Source organism: Herpailurus yagouaroundi, unplaced genomic scaffold (genome assembly GCF_014898765.1).
Source record: "Herpailurus yagouaroundi ecotype Mexico unplaced genomic scaffold, PumYag 166, whole genome shotgun sequence".
Taxonomy (NCBI): Eukaryota; Metazoa; Chordata; class Mammalia; order Carnivora; family Felidae; genus Herpailurus; species Herpailurus yagouaroundi.
Genome location: NW_024412407.1, coordinates 37,585,181 through 37,605,972, shown reverse-complemented (window position 1 = coordinate 37,605,972; position 20,792 = coordinate 37,585,181). Strand labels below are relative to the sequence as shown.

At 39.8% G+C, this 20,792-nt stretch overlaps 1 protein-coding gene across 4 annotated transcripts; it reads right to left on the bottom strand.

The window, feature by feature from the left end:
• Window positions 1-1,280: 1,280 nt before the first annotated feature.
• Window positions 1,281-20,326, bottom strand: CLEC2A (C-type lectin domain family 2 member A). Of its 4 annotated transcripts, none has more exons than XM_040488971.1 (5): window positions 20,134-20,326; window positions 9,878-9,952; window positions 5,548-5,717; window positions 3,287-3,390; window positions 1,281-1,485 (listed from the first exon to the last, which is right to left on the bottom strand). In XM_040488971.1, the coding sequence occupies exons 1-5, from the start codon at window positions 20,186-20,188 to the stop codon at window positions 1,377-1,379; spliced, it is 513 nt and encodes a 170-aa protein (XP_040344905.1). In that variant the 5' UTR covers window positions 20,189-20,326; the 3' UTR covers window positions 1,281-1,376. The 4 variants fall into 4 exon arrangements, with proteins under 4 accessions (XP_040344905.1, XP_040344908.1, XP_040344907.1 ...); XM_040488974.1 differs by having other exon boundaries at window positions 5,548-5,632; window positions 20,134-20,162; XM_040488973.1 differs by lacking the exon at window positions 20,134-20,326 and adding an exon at window positions 17,730-18,108.
• Between the last annotated feature and the right edge of the window lie 466 nt (window positions 20,327-20,792).

Sequence of the window (20,792 nt, the reverse complement as noted above, 5' to 3'; positions counted from 1 at the left end):
TATATATATATATATATATATATATATATATCTCACACCTTTATTCATTCATCTATCAATGGACACTTAAGTTCCTTCCATATCTTGGCTACAGTAAATACTGCAATGAATATAGGGGTATGTATATCTCTTTGAATTGTGGGGTTTTTTTTCCAGAAAATACCCCAAAGTGGAATTGATGAGTCATACGGTAGTTGTATTTTTAATATGGGGGGGGGGGATCTCCATGTTGTTTTCCATAGTGGCTGCACCAATTTACCTTCCAACCAACAGTGTACAAGGATCCTCTTTTCTCTACATCTTTGCCAACATAATTCTTACGTTGTTAGTTTTTCTTTTTGATCGTAGCCAATCTGACAGGTGTGAGATGCTATCTCATTGTGGTTTTGATTTGCATTTCCTGATGATGAGTGATATTGAGCACCTTTTCATGTGCGAGCTGGCCATCTGAGTGTCTTTGGAAAATGTCTATTCGGCCCATTTTTAAATCATTTTTATACTACCTTGTAGAAGTTCTTTATGTTTTTTGGATATTAACCCTACAAGATGTATGATTTCTCTCATTCAGTAATTTGTCTTTGCATTTCATTGATGGTTTTCTTCACTCTGCAAAAGCTATTTAGTTTGAGTAATATCATTTGTTTATTTTGGCTTCTTCTTGCCTCTGAGGAGACTGGTCGAAAAAAAAAAACTCCAATGTCAAAGAGCTTACTGCCTATGTTTTCTTCTAAGAGTTCTATGGTTTGAGGTATTATAGGTAAGTCTTTTTTTTTTTAATTTTTTTTAATGTTTATTTATTTTTGAGAGAGACAGAGAGAGAAGAGCATGAGCAGCGGAGGGGCAGAGAGAGAGGGAGACACAATCTGAAGCAGGCTCCAGAATCTGATCTGTCAACAGTGCCCAACACAGAACTCAAACTCATGAACACTGAGATCCTGACCTGAACCAAAGTCAGATGCTTAACAGACTGAGCCACCCACGTGCCCCACAAAATTCTGTATTCAATAGCATAACAAGTGAGAAGTAAGTGTTGCCTATCTAGGCCTTTCCTTTATCTCTGAAGTGTGATAGTCATTTGTGGGTTTGGGTTTTGGCTTCGTCCAGCAAAACAGAAGATGGCAGAAAGGATTACTCAAGACTCCATGCAAATCAAAAGAGGTGACAGGAAGACTAAGGGAAGTCTCCCGGAGCTGCTCTCAAGTTCCCATATTTATTAAGCATGCATTCAGGGAAACAATGTGCAATACATCAGTGGGCTACGTGCCAGAATGAACATATCAAAAATGTGTTCTGCTTTGCAGTGCATTCCCTATAATCTCCTAATCCACGGAATAGCCATTAGACGTACCACAGCCATTTTTCAGTTCTTCGCTCTATTAAAACTTAGGTTTGCTGCAAATCCACTTGATATCAATAAATCCCCTGGAACTACGGACTCCGTCAGCATTCAGAAATGCAAAGGATCCATTCCCACTAATTTCAAACCTGAAAAGGAATAATTACAATTAGTTTGGGAACCACTGACAGCTGTAATCAAAAATCAAATTAAGATTCCAGTGATCCGGGACATTTCAGACAAAACATTCAGCTCCGTACTCACCCATCACTATATGCTATACAAAAATATTTGCTACATTAAAGGAATAGAAGACTGAAGGTAGATACTTAATTATTATGATTATTAGTATAAACTGTAACCTTATTTAAGATAATAAGTAGAAGGGCAGATATACATATAGATATAGATAGACATGGATAAGCCGTAGATGTAGATATAAGTCTATATCTACCTACATTTATCTATCTGTATCTATATCATTTATATATCTATATCTATATCATCTATATCTATATCCATATCTATATCTGTATCTATATCATTTATATATCTATATCTATATCATCTATATCTATATCCATATCTATATCTATCTATATTTATCTATCTATATCTATTTCTATCCATCTATCAGGAGAGACTGTGTTTGCTAAATCCAAAGATCTCTAGAAGTTTTTTTTAAAGCATTTTCTTGGCATGTTTTTAGCTGATGTTCCTTTTTGAAGGTAAGGAATAAGTTTTATATTCATTTGACACGTTTGACACATACTGAGATAGAACCCAAAGGGACTAATTGCAATCGTTTCTATTAATTTGCTCTGCTGATGATCGATTTTTCCATTTTCTGTAGTAAGTGTAATTTGTCACGTCTCACATATTTTAGTATTTGTTTAATTCATTCCATTGTTTATCTAGAACCTAATGAAATGCTAAGGCAGGAGTACATGGCTACAAGAGAAGAGTCACACAGCCCTTGTTTCCAGGGGCAATAGTACATAAGTGAGAAAGCAACATTCACTCGATAATGGTTACCCAACTAAATAATATTGTTTATGATGGGCATATGGAAAGTTAAAGACAACTATGTGATCACTAATTCTTTAAAACAAAGAGATGTTGTATAAATACAATTAGTTCTCAAAAGGTGCAAGTGATACCTGTGGTTTGGTTTAGAATTTGCAAACGAGCTGGGGCACCTGGGTGGCTCAGTCGGTTGACCATCCGGCTTCAGCGCAGGTCATGATCTCACGGTTCGTGAGTTCAAGCCCCGCGTCGGGCTCTGTGCTGACAGCTCAGAGCCTGGAGCCTGTTTCAGATTCTGTGTCTCCCTCTCTCTGACCCTCCCCCGTTCATGCTCTGTCTCTCTCTGCCTCAAAAATAAATAAACGTTAAAAAAAAAAAATAGAATTTGCAAATGAGTTGAATTTGCATTATCAAGAGAAGTGTTTATTAGCAAGACTCTGGCAATACAAGTAAAATAAAATAAAATAAAATAACAAAAAAATTCACTGTGTCATTTATTTATTTATTTACTTTTTAATGTTTATTTATTTTTCAGATAGAGAGAGATAGAAAATGAGCAGGGGAGGAGCAGAGAGAGAAGGAGACACAGATTCCTTAGCAGGCTCCCAGCTCTGACCTGTCAGCACAGAGCCCAACGGGAGGCTCAAACCACAAACCGTGAGATCATGACCCGAGCCAAAGTTGGACGTTTAGCTGATGAGCCACCAGGCCCCCCTCACTGTGTGTCATTTAACAAGGCGGAAGAGATATGGATTGTTCTAAGGTATGTTTCAATGTGAAAGGGCACATGTTACAGGGTGGACACTAACGAAGGCAGTTGCACGTAACAAATAGAAAGATTTCTTTGTAATAATACAACTTAAAATGATCTAAATTTGTATACAACACCGCCATAAAACCTTTCCTACTAAACTGGAAACTCACCAAGGATTGAATGTGGTGCCATTGGTCCACTTCCAAGACTCTCCTTGTTTTCTGTTCAATCCGATCCAGTGCATAGAAGTTCCTGCGTGCTTCCTCAAAAAATCCTTTCACGAAAAGTCAGGGCATTATCTGCTGCTGAATATTTTTGAGCATATTGCTGAACATGCTTCTCACCCCCACTATCCCATCTTTCATGATTGGCCTCCTAATCTACATGCCCTCCTGCTTCTATAGCAACAGGTAGGGATATTGAGGTTAGTTTTACCAGCAAGATTTTCACTTTGCTCTTGTACTTCCTAAACGTTTGTAAGCAATAGAGTGACTTCCACCAAGTCATTGAAATCCTCTGAGCTACACTCTCTTGGGTCATCTTTAGGGGTGATTTCTATTTCTCATTATTGAGGAGGAAAACATATTTTAATTCCTTTCTTTCAAGTTTGAACGCATAGACCACCAGTACGTTTTAGTTCCAGAGTGAATGACAAAGACCATAAACTGATATGATGCTATGTCTGTTTGGATAACAAAATTGGGAGGTGAGCACTTTCTGTAGGAACCGGCACAGAATGTTCTGTAAGGGTGACAGAGAACTAATGCTTCTATTTTGTTTTGTCCACAGGTCCTTTCTCAAAAACCAGAGGAGGGATTTCAGGGGGAAAGAGTTTAATGGAGAGTATAAGTACTGTTAAAATGGGAAAACTCAGTCATAAACTACAGTTGATCCTTGAACAACGGCACCGTGCACTTGAGAATCCAAATGTAACTCTTTTTTCAATTTTACGTATGTATGTATTTATTTGTTTAATTTTAGAGATAGAGCATGAGCAGGGAAGGGCCAGAGGGAGAGAGAGAAAGAGAGAGAATCTTAAGCAGGCTCTATGTTCAGCACAGAGCCCAATGCATGGCTTGATCTCATGACCCTGGGATCATGACCTGAGGTGAAGTCAAGAGACTGTTGCTCAACCGACTGAGCCACCCAGGCACCCCCAAGTATAACTCTTGATTCCCCCCAAACTTAACTGCTAATGGCCTACCTTTGACAGAAAGTCTTGCTGCTAATGGAAACAACTGACACATTTCGTATGCTACATACATTATGTAAGTAATTTTTTATAACAAACTAGAGAAAGGAACTGTTATTAAAAAAATCATAAGGAAGAGAAAATACACTTTCAGTGCCCTACTGTAATGACTGAAAATAATTTGCATGTAAGTGGACCTGTATAGTTCAAACCTGTGTTGTTCAAGGGTCAACTGTCGTTTGAGTAGATACCAGAATAAGAATATTATTGCTATTGTATGCTTTCTCACATAATCAGAAATCAGACTAACTTCTGGATGAATATGATTTATTGCAACAAAATATATTGAGTGATGGATTTAGTTTCTCTTCTCTTGGCTCCTTGGTATTGGACCACAAACCCATTAGTCAACTTTCTTTATTTTTTTTTTAAATTTTTTTTTTCAACGTTTATTTATTTTTGGGACAGAGAGAGACAGAGCATGAACGGGGGAGGGGCAGAGAGAGAGGGAGACACAGAATCGGAAACAGGCTCCAGGCTCTGAGCCATCAGCCCAGAGCCTGACACGGGGCTCGAACTCACGGACCGCGAGATCGTGACCTGGCTGAAGTCAGACGCTTAACCAACTGCACCACCCAGGCGCCCCACAGTCAACTTTCTTTATAAACAAACCCTTTCCCTCACTCGGTGCTCATGCAGCCCAAGCTTCCCTTCCTTTGCCCTCTTTCACTTCTATTCATTGTCTCATTTTCTTCAAACTGTGCTATTTCCTTCAGATCCTTATCCTCAATTCCAAGAGCCATATCTTTTTTATTTGTTTTAATTTTTCCAGGCTATTCTCGGCAGAATCAAAATGTAAAAGTATTAAAACAATCTATTTAATAATCTAAAAACATTAAATAAAGACATTTAGCTATATAAACAATATGCATTGTGATTAAGGACCTAGCATGACTAGCTAATTTGTGTGGGTTCAAATCCCAGTTCACCAAGTTATGGCTCTGTGACGAAGGCTATGTTACACAACAGCTCTGTGCCTCACTTTCTTCATCTTTAAAATAGGGGTACTTACGTATTTACTTCATAGACCAGGATTGAAGAACGCATGAGTTTTTATAGTTATGGTGCTTAGAACACTGTCTGGTATATATCATCATAGAGTATTCACTTTTATCATTTTAATTCTCTCTTAGTAACACTTAAGCACTGAAACGATTGAGAAATTTCTCCTTTTCTTACCATATCCTCTCGTGTATCAATATGAGCAAGTTCTGATCCCTGTGAACTGCAGAATCTTTTGCTGGCTGTCCAATTTTTGGTATCACTGGAAAAATAGAAACACTTTTTTCTTAATCCAATCCATTCGTTCTCACATGCCATAGTTTGGGAACGCTTTGAAAGTTTTGTTGCTACAAAAAAGAAAGAAAGAAAGAAAGAAAGAAAGAAAGAAAGAAAGAATCAAAAAATAAGTTAAAGAGAGTTTCTATTCATTCTGATTAATCAGTTTCACTTTTACCCCCACAGTTTGCAGTCTCTAAAATTAAATTCACTCATGGAATGATGGATGAATTCAGTCCTTGCTGTCTGTAAAGAAAACCATTCAAGGGTTGAGCAGTCCATAGTTCATCTGATTTCCCTGGCTTCTACTCTGAAGAATGGAACTACCAGCCTCTCATAGTCTATATGGACGTCCTCCCAAAATAATGCACAAAATTTAGCACTCGACAGATACCTAGAGACACGAATACCATTTCGGTCTCACGGACCAGGGTAATAAAGGAAGGCTTGTCTTTCCTTACAGAAATGAATGGTCCTAGACATAAAAGGACATCCAAGACAGGGAAGTAAAACTCACCATAAATGACAACAAATCACTGACATATGAGTTAGTAAAAATTTTTTCTCCTTCACCAATATTCAGTGCCAAAGAAGCTGGAATAATGGTGAATTTATTTCTGTACAGAATGTTTTGAGAATTTTATGTTTCAAGGTTTCAGGTAAGTATGAGTAATCAGAAAAGGATAAAGTCCCTGCCCTCCAAATGTTTGAATAAGTTAATGTAACTGGCAAAGAACCAAGTAAATGTTTAAATGTCAGGCCAAATCCAAAGCCTTCTCTCCTCACTTTGCCATGAATTTTTTTTTTTTTGTTTTGTTTTGGTAATACTTAGAGGCAGATTCAGGCTACCACAGATAGGAAATGAAATATATTGTGTTTTAATTTTTTTAAATAATCAATTAATGAATGAATGTAAAGACTTCTTATAAAAACACTTCTCTATAAATATATTAACTGTCAGATAATTAAATACCAGTAACATTGCACTCCCAGGACTCTAATAGTGACAGAAAGCTATACAAAAAAAGAATGTCAGTACTCTTGTGAATGACAAAGAAAACAAGCATAAAGAGTGCTAAGTGTTACTGTTTTTTTTATGTTTTTATTTTAGAGAGAGAGAAAGTGTGAGCAGGGGAGAGGGACAGAGGGAGACAGAGAGAAACTTAAGCAGGCCCCACAATCAGCAGAGTCCAATGCAGGGCTTGATCCCATGACCCTGGGATCATGACCTCAGACAAAATCAAGAGTTGAATGCCCAACAAACTGAGCCAACCAGATGCCCCAAGGGTGCTAAGTGTTACTTTAACTTAAGTCCTAAATTAAGTGCTGTATTAAGCAAAGCATGCAATGGAAAATCAAGTTCTGAGACTATTTTAAAGTCACTGCTCAGGAATTTAAAAGTCTACCTTTGACTTATTTTCACAAAATGAACCAACAGTGTCCAGAAGAAAAGTGTGAAAATCTTCATTTTCACAAAGCTACTCCAACAGAGAAAATCTTGCAACAAATCACTTGTGCCATTATGACATTTTTTAAAAAAATTTTTTTTCAACGTTTATTTATTTTTGGGACAGAGAGAGACAGAGCATGAACGGGGGAGGGGCAGAGAGAGAGGGAGACACAGAATCGGAAGCAGGCTCCAAGCTCCGAGCCATCAGCCCAGAGCCCGATGCGGGGCTCGAACTCACGGACCGCGAGATCGTGACCTGGCTGAAGTCGGCCGCTTAACCGACTGCGCCACCCAGGCGCCCCTATGACATTTTTTTTTTTTACATCATAAATGTTTCCGAGAACAACTGTTAGTAATATAACTTAATCTTGATCCAAAAGAAATCAGAGCAAAGAAATATTGAAGTTATAAAGACAATATTGCCTGGTGGTTAAAATATCAGGAATTAGAACCAGACAGACAAGAGTCCCCATTCTGGCTCTGGAATTTGTCATTTGTGAGAGGCAGCTTATTCACTCTGGCTTCTATTTCTGTGCCTGTAAATGGATTTCATAATTATACTTATGTCATGGCCTTGTGAGAATTAAATAAAAATAATCAGTGTAGTGTATGTAATATTGGTTCTTTTTTAAACAAAAAATTTTGAGAGAGAGAAAGAATGAGTGGGGAAGGGGCAGAGAGAGAGGACGAGAGAGGATCCCAAGCAGGGACCACAATGTCAGTGCAGGACCCAATGCAGAGCTCAAACTCATGAAACCGTGAGATCATGACCTGAGCAGAAACCAAAAAGTCAGACGTCCATCTGACTGAGCCACCCGGGTGTCACTAATATTGGTTCTTTAACTTGCACAAAGTACTCTCAGTTAAAAAACATGACTATTATGAGGACTTTAAGAGACAAAACAGGTGAACATAAGGGAAGGGAAATGAAAGTAATATAAAAACAGGGAGGGGGACAAAACAGAAGAGACTCATAAATATGGAGAACAAACTGAGGGCTGCTGGAGGGGTTGTGGGAGGGGGGATGGGCTAAATGGGTAAGGGGCACTGAGGAATCTACTCCTGAAATCACGGTTGCACTATATGCTAACTAATTTGGATGTAAATTAAAAAAAAATAAAAAACAAACAAACAAACATTGGAAAAAAAACATGACTATTGGTGTTGTCATCTGGTGGTCATTTGAAAATTTATAATTATCTTACTCAAAGACTAAGAACTAGGGGCGCCTGGGTGGCTCAGTCGGTTGGGCGTCCAACTTCGGCTCAGGTCATGATCTGGCGGTCTGTGAGTTCGAGCCCTGCTCGGGCTCTGGGCTGATGGCTCGGAGCCTGGAGCCTGTTTCCGATTCTGTGTCTCCCTCTCTCTCTGCCCCTCCCCCGTTCATGCTCTGTCTCTCTCTGTCCCAAAAATAAATAAATGTTGAAAAAAAAAAAGACTAAGAACTATAATTCAAGACGATGACTGTATTTTGAGATTAAGATGACTGTATTGTGATATTTAGAATATTTAGGTTTTTTTTGTTTTTTCTTAAGTGATCTCTACACCCAACATGGAGCTCAAATTCATAACCCTGAGATTAAGAGTCCCATGATCTATTGACTGAGCCAGCCAGGTGACCCTATTTAATTTTTTTTAATTCACTTTTTTAGCTAAGGTATAGTCATATATTAGTTGCAGGTGTACAACATAGTGATCTGACAGTTTTATACATTAGAAAATGCTCAGTGTGAAAAACGCAGTTATCATTGGTCACCTTCCAAGTTATTATGATATACTTCACTATATTCCCTATGCTGTACTTTTAATCTGCATGATTATTTATTTTATAACTAAGAAGTCTGTACCTCTTAATACCCTTCACCTATTTTGCCCATTCCTCGAACTCCCTCCGTCTGGCAAGCGACCACTAGGCTGTTCTCTGTATTTTTTGAGTTTGTGTCTGTTTTTGTTTGCTTATTTTATTTTTCAGATTCTGCATATAAGTGAAATAACGCGGTATTTGTCTTTCTCTGGCCTCCTTCACTTCTCATAATACCCTCTAAGTCCATCCTTGTCGTCATCATGGGGAGATTTCATTCTTTTTATGGCTGAATAATATCCCATTATGTATATACGCCGCGTCTTCTTTATTTATTCACTTACAAATGATATATCCAATAGGGAGTTAATATCCAAAATATAGGAATAGCTCATAACACCAAAAAAAAAGCCAAATAATCCAATTTAAAAACAAACAGGGGACCTAAATAGACATTATTTCCAGGGAAGATGTGCAGATGGCTAACTGACATGTGACAAAATGCTCAACATCACTAATCATCAGGGAAATGTAAATCAAAACCACAATGGAATATCACCTCTCCTAATCAGAATGGATAGCACGAAGAAAAGATCCAACAGTATTTTTTTTAAGTTTCTTTATTTTGAGAGGAGGGGAGGGGGAGAGAGAGAGAGATGGAAAGAGAGAATCCCAAACAGGCTCCAGGCTGTCAAAGCCGAGCCTGGTGTGGGGCTCAGTCTCATGACCATGAGATCATGACCTGAGCCCAAACCAAGAGTCGGACTCTTAGCTAACTGAGCCACCCAGGTGCCCCAAGAGCATTTTTGAGAAAGGCAAGGAATGTGGTAAAACCTGCCAAACTGGTAGGAATCTGAGGGCTTGTCTCTACAAGACCTTTTTATTACTCCAGGACTGAGAAATCCAAGATTAAGTCTGAGATATGTTTGGCCCTACTGTGCATGGAGAAGCATAGACAATTTATGAGCTAAGGTACTCACCTAGTATGGCAATGGTCAGTATGAGCAAGAGATACATACAAAGGTGTAACATCCAGCATTTTTTCAATTTGTGAACTGCAAAACAAATAAATGTCTACTGTAAAATGTCCAGAGAAACCTAGCCTGAATATTTATTTTCGTTTATCCCTCTTTATAATAATCAATTTAAAAAACTCTCATTAAAAGCATCTACATCTTAAAGTAATAAAGGATACAATGACCTTATGAAGTGCAAAGAAGAGAAGTACCAATGACCGCTGTAGCTGTTCAGATGGGGCATCAGCCGTGGAGAGATCACTTAGACTTGGTGGAAGGAAGGAGGAAATGCAAGGTTATTTCAAAAGGTAGAAATAGTGTGAATGGTGGATGGTAATCAAGAAAGTCCGAGGTTCAACAAAAGGGCTATGATCAGACAAGTGGCTATAAAAGACAACATAAATCAACAAAATCAAAGATAGGGGAGAAAGGACAGTCATCGGATCATAGGACAGTAGAAAAATTAAGATAAATGTTTTTATTTATTCTGTAAGCAGTAGGGAGAAATTTAATGCATTTAAGCAAGGAAATGTCAAGATAAAAGCAGTAATTTGTGGTGAGCAGAATGAATCAGAGAGGCGATTTGGCATTCATGGAAACGTTAAGAGATTAAAACAAACAGGAATACTTTTAGTAGTGATCTTCTCTGACACTTACTTAGCAAATGTAGAAACAATCTGGAAAGAATGTTTTTCACTCACATGCATTTAAATATCAGGAAAAAGGATTTGGAGAGTCAGGAAGATCCTGGCAGAAGTGGGAGAGCCACAGGCTCCTCTCATTTCACAAGCACAACTAGAAAACTGTCAAATTAGGGGCGCCTGGGTGGCTCAGTCGGTTAAGTGGCCAACTTTGGCTCAGGTCATGATCTCGCGGTCCGTGAGTTCGAGCCCCGCGTCGGGCTCTGTGCTGACAGCTCAGAGCCTGGAGCCTGTTTCAGATTCTGTGTCTTCCTCTCTCTGCCCCTCCCCCGTTCATGCTCTGTCTCTCTCTGTCTCAAAAATAAATAAACGTTAAAAAAAAAGTTTAAAAAAAGTTTAAAAAAGAAAACTGTCAAATTGTCCTAAATACCTTAGAAGTTGACCTGAAGACTGACAAAACAAACTCCACAAGTAAAACGAGAGAAGAGGCCACATTGAAGAAGGTGGGAAGACATGTTTTAAGGGAGAAATAGATGGAGGGTGCTATGGAGGGGAGGGGGTACTGGTCACAGGAAAGGGAGGGAGAGAGAGGGGAGCACATAGGAGATTGCACAATCTCCTTTGGAGAACATCTCTCCAAAGACATTGGCTTGGAAAATGAGAGGGGCTGAATTTCATCAGTTCTTGCAACCAGTGGGGCTTAAAGCCTGGGTTTTTAAAGGTCGGGAGGCTTGGCGGGAATAGAGCCTTGAGGGCACTGCGCTGCTCCTGGAGACAAGGCAGGCAGACAATCTGGAGGAAGACAATGTTGAAACTGTGATTGCAAGAATGCTGGGGCACACAAAGGGGAGATTAGTTACACTTCTCAGAACTCATTACTGAGAGTCAACATTCATAGGAACAAAGATGCTGGTGTGTGCCCCTCCCCACGCCCCCAGCCCCTCAGCATAAAGACAGAGCCATCTGCAAGAAACAATGCAATGCCAACGTTGTCCGCCTGACTTATTTACATCAAGTCCCACACCCCTGAACCCTGGCAGGAGAAGATCAGCACAAATGCCTGCCCAGACCACGCCTCCTGACCAGAGAGTTCTGCAGGGCCTCCGTTCTGGTGTGGGTGGTGACAGGTCTCATTTCACAGCAGACTAGAGCACACATAGTTAAAACTCACCACATTCAGGCCAGCGACCAAACACTGCCCACAGTAGGCAAAGAGAGCCCCTGCAAAACACAACAGCAGAGCACATGCGGCACAAACCAGGGATCCTCCCTGAAGCATCAGGCCCTGGACATTACATGACTCCTTCTTCATAAAGCCACTACTTTGAGGAGCAGGAGACATGACTGGCTTTTCGAACACAAAGAAGAAAGCAGAGACTTAGACAAAATGCCAAATGAAAGAACAAGGTAAGGCCACTGCCAGACATCTAAGTGAAACAGATATCAGTAACGTGCTTGATACAGAATTTAAAGCAACAACTATAACAATATTCAACTGGATTTGAGAAGAAAAAAAAAAAAAAGGAAGATATCAGTGGGACCCTTGCCACAGAAATCAAAGAGTCACAAAAGTATCAGAGATGAAGAGTGCAATACGCAAGATTGGACACAGGCTTGATTCAATGAACAGCAGGCTGGAAGAAGCAGAGGACTGAATTAGTGACCTAGAAGACAAAATAATGGAAAATAATGAAGTTGAACAATAGCGAGAAAGAGAATTATGGAAAATGAGAATAGGCTTAGGCAACTCAGTGACTCCATCAAAAGTAATATCATTTGTATTATAGGAGTCCCAGAGAAGAGAGAACATAAAACCTATTTAAGAGATAACAGCTAAAAACTTCCTTAATCTGGGGAAGGAAACAGACATCCAGACCTAGGAGGCACAGAGAAATCCCATCAAAACTAACAAAAGGAGGCCAACAACAAAGCCCATTGTAATTAAACTTGCAAAATACAGGGTAAAGAAAAAATCTTAAAAGCACCAAGACAAAAGAAGTCCTTAACTTACAAGGGAAGAACCTTCAGGCTAGATTCAGATCTCTCCAGGAGAAACTTGGAAGCCAGAAAGGAAGGGCATGATACATTCCACATGCTGACTAGGAAAAATCTGCCGCCAAGAATACTCTATCCAGCAAGGCTATCATTTGGAATAGGAGAGATAAGGATTTCCCAGATACACAAAAACTAAAGGAGTTCATGACCACAAACCAGCCCTGCAAGAAATACTAAAGCGGACTCTTTAAATGCAAAGGAGAGACCAACAGTGACAAAGACAAGAAAGGATCAGAAAAAATCTCTAGAAACAATTACAAAACAAGTAATAAAATGGCAATAAATACATGTCTATCAACAATTATTTTGAATGTAAGTAGACTAAATGCTTCCAAAATATATAAAGAACTTATATAACTCAACCTCCCCTCCAAAAAAACCCCTAATAATCCATTTTAGAAATGGACAGAAGACATGAATAGACAATTTCCCAAAGAAGACGTCCAGATGGCAAACGGACACATGAAAAGATGCTCAACATCACTGATCCCCAGGGGAATGCAAATCAAAACTGCAATGAGATATCACCTCACTCTGTCAGAACGTGCTAAAATGAATAACACAGGAAACCGCAGGTGTTGGTGAGGATGCAGAAGACGGGGACCCTTCTTACCGGGTTGGCGGGAATGCAAGCTGGCACAGCCACTCTGGAAAACAGTGGCATAAAAAGAATGAAAGCTATTTATTTATTTATTTTATTTTTATTAAAAAAGTTTTTTTTTTACATTTATTTATTTATTTATTTATTTATTTATTTTTTATTTTTTTTTAACGTTTATTTATTATTTTTGGGACAGAGAGAGACAGAGCATGAACGGGGGAGGGGCAGAGAGAGAGGGAGACACAGAATCCGAAACAGGCTCCAAGCTCCGAGCCATCAGCCCAGAGCCCGACGCGGGGCTCGAACCCACGGAGCGCGAGATCGTGACCTGGCTGAAGTCGGACGCTTAACCGACTGCGCCACCCAGGCGCCCCACATTTATTTATTTTTGAGAGACAGAGAGAGCCAGAGCACACGTGGGGGAGGGGCGGAGAGAGAAGGGGACACAGAATCGGAAGCGGTCTCCAGGCTCGGAGGTTTCACCCACTGAGCCACCCAGGCACCCCTCGGCTGGGCTTTTCAACAAAAAGATTAATAAGGGAAAAACAAGGTACTGACCCATCACATGGGAGAAGCCAAAACGAAGAGGAAATCCAAGGGGATTTTAGAAAGCCAGCCTACTTAGCATCTTCCACAGTGAACAATACTTTTGGAGAGAAGTAACAGCAGAAGGAAAAGCAGGTTTAGTCTTCTTCCAAAGGTGGCGCTCTGTGGGAAGCTAATGGAGTACGGTTTGCTTTCCAGGGGCTAATAAGAATTGGTGTAGTGAAAGGAGAATTTATATCTTTAGGTGGAAAAGGTGGAGTAGGGTGAGTTTCTCCCGTGTTCATTGCTTCCTGATTGCTTTCGGTGCAGAATATTTTTTATGTCAAAGAGACATATTTGGGGATACGCATTCTGGTTTCCTTCAGTTTCATGATCACAGTAAAAGGGGAAAGGTGTCTTTTTAAAGAACTGCTTATTTATTTATTTCTGAGAGAAAGAGAGAGAAAGAGCACAAGTGGAGGATGAGCAGCGACAGAGAGAGAAAATCCCAAGCGGGTTCCGTGCTGCCAGCGAGGGCCGGAAGCGGTGCTCGATCTCACGCACCGTGAGACCACGGCCTGAGCGGAATTTAAGAGTTGGTTGCTCAACCCAGGTACACAGGTGCCCTTTCCACATTTACTTTAATTATTTCTTTTTTCACGTTTCGTTTTGGCATTTTCTCTCTCCCCCAAATCTATTGATCCTCTGTTATCTAAGTTGATAGATGCACGGGTATTTCACTTTGTTAGGACTGCCCTAATGGGGCACCACAGACTGGGTGGCTTAAACAACAGATATTTATTGTGTCTCATTTCTGGAGGCTGGAAGTCTGAAACTAAGGTGTTGGTGGGGTTGGTTCTTTGTGGGGGCTTTAAGGAAAGGATCTGTTCTAGGCTTTTTTTTTTTTTTTTTTTTTTTTTTTTTGGCTTATAGTTATCACTATGTTGATAGGGCATTATCCCTGTATGTGAGTCTATCTCCAAATTTCCCCTTTTAATAAGGACATCAGTCATAATGGATTGGGGTCCACCCCCACTGACTTCGTTTTAATTTAATAAAGACTCGATCTCCAAATGAGATCACAGTCTGAGATACTGGGGGTTTGGACGCCAACCTATGAGTTTGTGGGGGGCAGAATTCAACCTGTAACAACTGATGAATCATTTTCAAAATATTTCATTAAATTTTCATATTTATGGTTTTTAAATGTTTATTTTTTTGTGAGAGAGAGATAGAGAGAGAAGGGGATGGGGTAGAGAGGGAGGGAGAGAGAGAATCCCAGGCAGCCCGGTGCTGTCTGTGTAGAGTCTGACTCTGGGCTTGAACCCACGAACTGTAAGATCATGACCTGAGCTGAAATCAAGAGTCAGATGCTTAACTGCCTGAGCCATCCAGGAACCCCCTAATACCAATTTTAATTTTGTGTTTGGCTCTCTCTTTTTTGTTATTTTTTAACCTTTATTCATGTTTTTTTTATTTTTTTTAATTTTGTTTTTTTTCAACGTTTTTTATTTATTTTTGGGACAGAGAGAGACAGAGCATGAACGGGGGAGGGGCAGAGAGAGAGGGAGACACAGAATCGGAAACAGGCTCCAGGCTCTGAGCCATCAGCCCAGAGCCTGACACGGGGCTCGAACTCACGGACCGCGAGATCGTGACCTGGCTGAAGTCGGTCGCTTAACCGACTGCGCCACCCAGGCGCCCCTACCTTTATTCATGTTTTTGAGAGACAGAGGCAGTGAAAATAGGGGAAGAACAGAGAGAGAGGGAGACACAGAATCTGAAGGAGGCTCTAGGCTCTGAGTCGTCAGCACAGAGCCCAACATGGGGCTCAAACCTACAAACAGTGAGATCATGACCTGAGCCGAATGGATGCTTAACCAACTGAGCCATCCAGGCACCGCATAATTCTGTGTTTGGCTTTCTTTAATTTATCCTCCATTTCATCTCTCTCTTTCTCTCTCTCTCTCTGTGTGTGTGTGTGTGTCTCTCTCCATCTCTCTCTCCTTCTCAGATCCTCCTTCTCTTACTTTCTTGAGTTGGCATTTCTACTTGCATTTCATATCGCTCTGCTTTTCTTTTGTATTTTCCATTTCGTTTTCTTTTCTACTGTGTTTTAGACTAATTCATTCTTAATGGCATCAATTCTACTGAGTAACTCTACAAAATGTCCTTTATTTCAAATATATTTCCATACTTAATATTTCCACTTGGTTTTCCTAATCTTGTTGAGTGTTTTTATTATGTTTTAATTCTCATAATAACTCTTCGATTTTTCTTCTTGGAATATTCTAGGAATTATTGCGTTTTAGAGGGGTTACCTTTTTCAGGTCCCCAGCTACTTTACATGTTCTCCAGGCATCAGTGACCTCATATAGTATCATGACTGAAGGCCAATGTTTTAATTTGAGGAGACCTCATGACCTTGGAGTGCAAGACTGTGAGTTATAAACACAACAGACTACTGTCGGCAGCCCCTTTCTGTTTCTACCTCACAGGAAAGCTTCTCTGGTCCAGAATTCAACCTTAAAGGCTATGAAAAAAGCAGTACTTGGACAAGGCCATCTTTTTACATTATAATCCCAATCCATGGGGTTTGTGAGGAGAGGAAATAGAAGAATTAATATAATAAGGTTCCTGGCTAGCTTGCAAGCGTACTATTTTAAAATGCAATCTAGGGGCGCCTGGGTGGCTCAGTCGGTTAAGCGTCCGACTTCGGCTCAGGTCACGATCTCACGGTCTGTGAGTTCGAGCCCCACGTCAGGCTCTGGGCTGACAGCTCGGAGCCTGGAGCCTATTTCCGATTCTGTGTCTCCCTCTCTCTCTGACCTTCCCCTGTTCGTGCTCTGTTTCTCTCTGTCTCACAAATAAATAAACGTTAAAAAAAGGTTAAAAAAAAAATAAAATGCAATCTAACCAAATTATAAACATATACATTCCAGACACCAGATATCCAAAATATAGGAAGCAAACACTGACAGAATTTTCAAAATGATTCTGAATTTTAGATCGCTGGACATCAGTGTTACCAAAAAAATAAATAAATAAAATGTAATACATTTGGCCAAATAAATCAGTCAGCTTTGTATGGTCACAGATCCGTTTCACGAGGGTAAAGAGGAGAAAGACTCCCATCGCTGCACGATGGAAAGAGTTAAGATATGAAGGATTCTGATGAGGTTAGTGGAAGAAGGTGAGGACAGCAAACTGCAGAAATCTCGTCCAGGTATGGACCTGCAAGAATGAGGGAAAACAAAACTTCGGCTGTTAATTCATGTTAACAATGAATTATGTTTCAATGTATGTTTTCTCTGAATCCAGAGTCTAGCCAATTACATATTAACAGTCGCTTTGTTAGCTTCACCTGGCCGTTGGGAGAGCATCCCTTCTTCATGTGCCATATCTGTGTTAAAGAACACTAACTAGAAGATAATCAGGGATATGAAGGTAGCATGGCAGAGTGCTTAAGATTTCAGTGTATTGCTTCATCCATCTGTGTGTAAGGCCAAATATGCATAAGTGTGTATATATACGCAGAGTTACCTTTTCCTAAGCACTGAATACTTATCGGGCAATGAACCAGATACTCTTCACGGAAAACCTGACTCATTCCTCATAACAACGTCCGTGAGACAAGATGAATTATCCTTATTTTATAAATGCAGACACTGATGCTCAGAGAGATTAATGATTTCATCCGAGGTCATTGCAGTACTATAAAAAAAAAATCACTTATTTGTACTTAGTGGTTTCGGTCCTCTGGCTTTTTAATTGTTCTTGTGCCCTACGTCTTTTTGTATTTTTCTTGTTTGATTTTGTTTCCTGTGAATTCATTTCGGGAGACGCGTCGCAATCATTTTAAAATTTTTACATCTGAAAATTTGCTCAAACATCTGCTAGACTGAGTGAAAAACCTGAATGAAAACCCCTTTATGCACGTGAAGAAGTTGCACTATTCTCTTTACGAAGCTGCTGTCGCTGATGAGAAACTTACCATCCAGAGGAGGATTTTCGGTTTCTTAGGGTTCATCCGGTTTGCGTGTTTTCCTTCTCTTTGAAGGCTTCCAAGATTTCCTCTTTGTACTTGATGTTTTGAAATTCAGTAGCAGTTATCAAATTACCAAAAACATCCTTTTAATCTTTCTGCTCATCACTGTGCATGCTTTTTCCAATTTGAGGAGCATAGGTTTCTTCTCTTATGATACTTTTTCTTCTGCTACTACTAAAAATAACCCCGTCCCTTTATACTTCACTCTTTCTGGGACGCCTCTGTATACCACGCCCCTAAACTTTCTACTTATCACTTACATTTATTGTTGTGCTATTTTTCTTTTTTAATGCTTATTTTTGAGAGAGAGAGAGAGAGAGAGAGAGAGAGAGAGAGAGAGACAAAGTGTGAGCGGGGGAGGGGCAGAGAGAGAGGGAGACGCAGAATCTGAAGCAAGTTCCAGGCTCTGGGTTGTCAGCACAGTGACCTGAAACTCACTAACCTTGAGATCATGACCTGAGCCGAAGTCGGATGCTTGACCAGCTAAGCCATCCACGTGTCCCACTATTTTTCTTTCTCTCTTTTTTATTAAATTTATTTTGAGAGAGAGGGCGTGTGGGGAATCCCAAGCGGACTCTACAGGGTCAGTGCAGAGCCCAACTCGGAGCTCCAACTCAGGAACCGTGAGACATGACCTGAGCCGTAATCAAGTTAATCTGACGATTAACTGACTGAGCCACCCAGGTGCCTCTGTTTTGTTAGTTTTCAATGATATCAAAGGGAATTATTTAGTGTCATAAGGACACAAATTCTATCTGATAAGAAAAATTAGTCATTCTGTTAGCAATCCATTCTTGAACAAATTCCTTAGTGGATGAGACAATGGCAATCCGCCGATATCTGCTTCCACCCTTTAAAAAAAAATAACTGAGGAAAGTTCAGAGGCAGGGGAAAGACAGAGATTTGGGAAATCAACATAAGGGACTTCTAGAAAGCCCTGTGGAGATCTAAGGCTAGTTTATACATGTGAGCGGTGTGTGTGTGTGCATGAGTGTGCATGAATGCTAAGAGTGATAAGGCTCAGGGCTTGCATTTGGGAGATACAGCAGCGTGAGGCTACAAAAAAAGAAAATATGCTCAAGGCAAGTTTTGGATTTCTGCTTTTGCTTCCTTCCTTCTGGCCTTCGGACAATTATTACATTTTCTGGTGCTCAAGAAATCACCCAGGCCTCCCGAGTGTGCGTGATGAGTGCTCAATAAGCCATGCTGAAAAGAAAAGACTGAATATATTTTATTGTGGTAAAAAACAAAATAAAATTTAGCCTTTGACCTGCTTTTAAGTGAAAAATACATTGCATTTGCTAAAGACGCTTCTAATTAAAATTGCTCAGAATTGAAACAGACCGCTTTGCAAGATAGAGATGTTATCGCTACAAGTATTCTGGCGTAGAAATTTCTGCTAGAAATGTTGTAGCTAGAAATGTCACACGAAGTGAGAAGTTTTATTAAGTGACTACTGAAGTCTCCTCCACTTTTAAGATTACTAGATTTGTTTATTGAGAGACTCGCTGGATAGCTGCTATCGGAATTCATACCGGTAAACTGCAGAAATGATTTGTTTCTCTTCACTGTCTTTTTCATGAAGTTTTGAAAGCTTTCCTATTCCTATCATGCAATTTGGCAAAAACGGCTCACTCGTGTTGTCTAACAGAAACCCTATCAATTGTCGCGAACGGTGGCGTTTTGTTTCGTTTCATTGTGCCTCCTTGTCATTTGTTAGTTTGCCTGTTTGCATTTCAATCCAGTTAAAATTAGCATAATTTTTAGGCTCAGTCAATCCTTACACTTCAAAAGCCCTTTTCAGCCCTAATAAGTATCTTCAAGCCATCTTCCAGATTTTCTCAACTTTCATCCAGATGATGTCGGGGAAACAATAAAGACACTGGACACTGAACGATTCTGAAAATCCACCTGACCCAAGCGCAAACATTTAGAAATATCTTCACTCACTTTAGCAAGACATCAGCTACTTCAATCCATCCGTGGTCTGTGCTAGTTGAGAGAGTGAATGCAATCTCCGTTACAGGATTGGGCAAATCTGTGGCAAATAACTTTTCTCTGTTGGAGGAGTACATTTAAAAAAAAAAAACCCTTTTTATTGGCATATGATGCACACACCATAAAATTCACCCCAAATATTTTCATTGTCACAAGCTTATGCTCACTCTCTTACAGATATAAAACGCCACACGTTCTCCCCAATCTTGCATTACTTTACAGAGCTGCTTCCTCTACCTCATAAACTTGACTAGTTTTCCTCCTTTAGGAAAGAGTTCGGCATTTTTAGACTGTCCTATATTTTGTTTTTTATTGATTTTCCCTTCATTCTCCGTCACCCAAGGAAACTTACTTTTCCTGCATATCCGGTTACCATGCCTCTCATCACGCAGCTCTGGGGTGACCATGGCGTCTGTGATGGATCCAGATCAACAGGAGAGAACTAGAAGGCTACCTCCATGCATCGCTAACAAAGAAAAAGAATCAGCAGGCTTTTACGTCCAACTGTAGTGGAAAGATTGGCAATGCTCATTTGAACCAAGAAGAAGTGGTATGAGTAAACTGTGAAACCAGTTCAGACCAGAAATAAAAATAGATTCATTAGGATAAGTGGGAGGTTGACTCATCCATAATAAGCAAAGGAGTGTCATGAAATTGGCAAAATATTTTTGTCCTTAAAGAATAAAAATATCCTATGTGGCATATTGAGTGGAACACATGGAAAATAATATCCATCGCCTTATAGCACTCTATATTTCTTTCTTGGGATTATCTCATTTCTCATCTTTATAGAAAGCCAAATCATTAATAGTAATTACCTACACACACACATTATTCAGTCTATATGGGTTCAAATGCAGTTATTACTTGTGTGACATTTAGAAAGCTATTTAAACTCTGATGCTCAGTTCTCCCTTCTGTAAAATTGAGAGCAAAATTCTACTTACCTGTAGGAATGTTACAGTGATCAAATGAGGTTATACATGGAGAATGCTTACAATAATCATTGCC

Coding starts and splice junctions, on each gene's coding strand:
- CLEC2A (XM_040488971.1), bottom strand. CDS start 20,188: ATGGTCACCCCAGAGCTGCGTGATGAGAGGCATGGTAACCGGATATGC. Junction 9,953..20,133: donor TAACCGGATATGCAGGAAAA/GTAAGTTTCCTT, acceptor TTTGTTTTGCAG/TTCACAAATTGAAAAAATGC. Junction 1,486..3,286: donor GGCACCACATTCAATCCTTG/GTGAGTTTCCAG, acceptor ATTCCTTTTCAG/GTTTGAAATTAGTGGGAATG.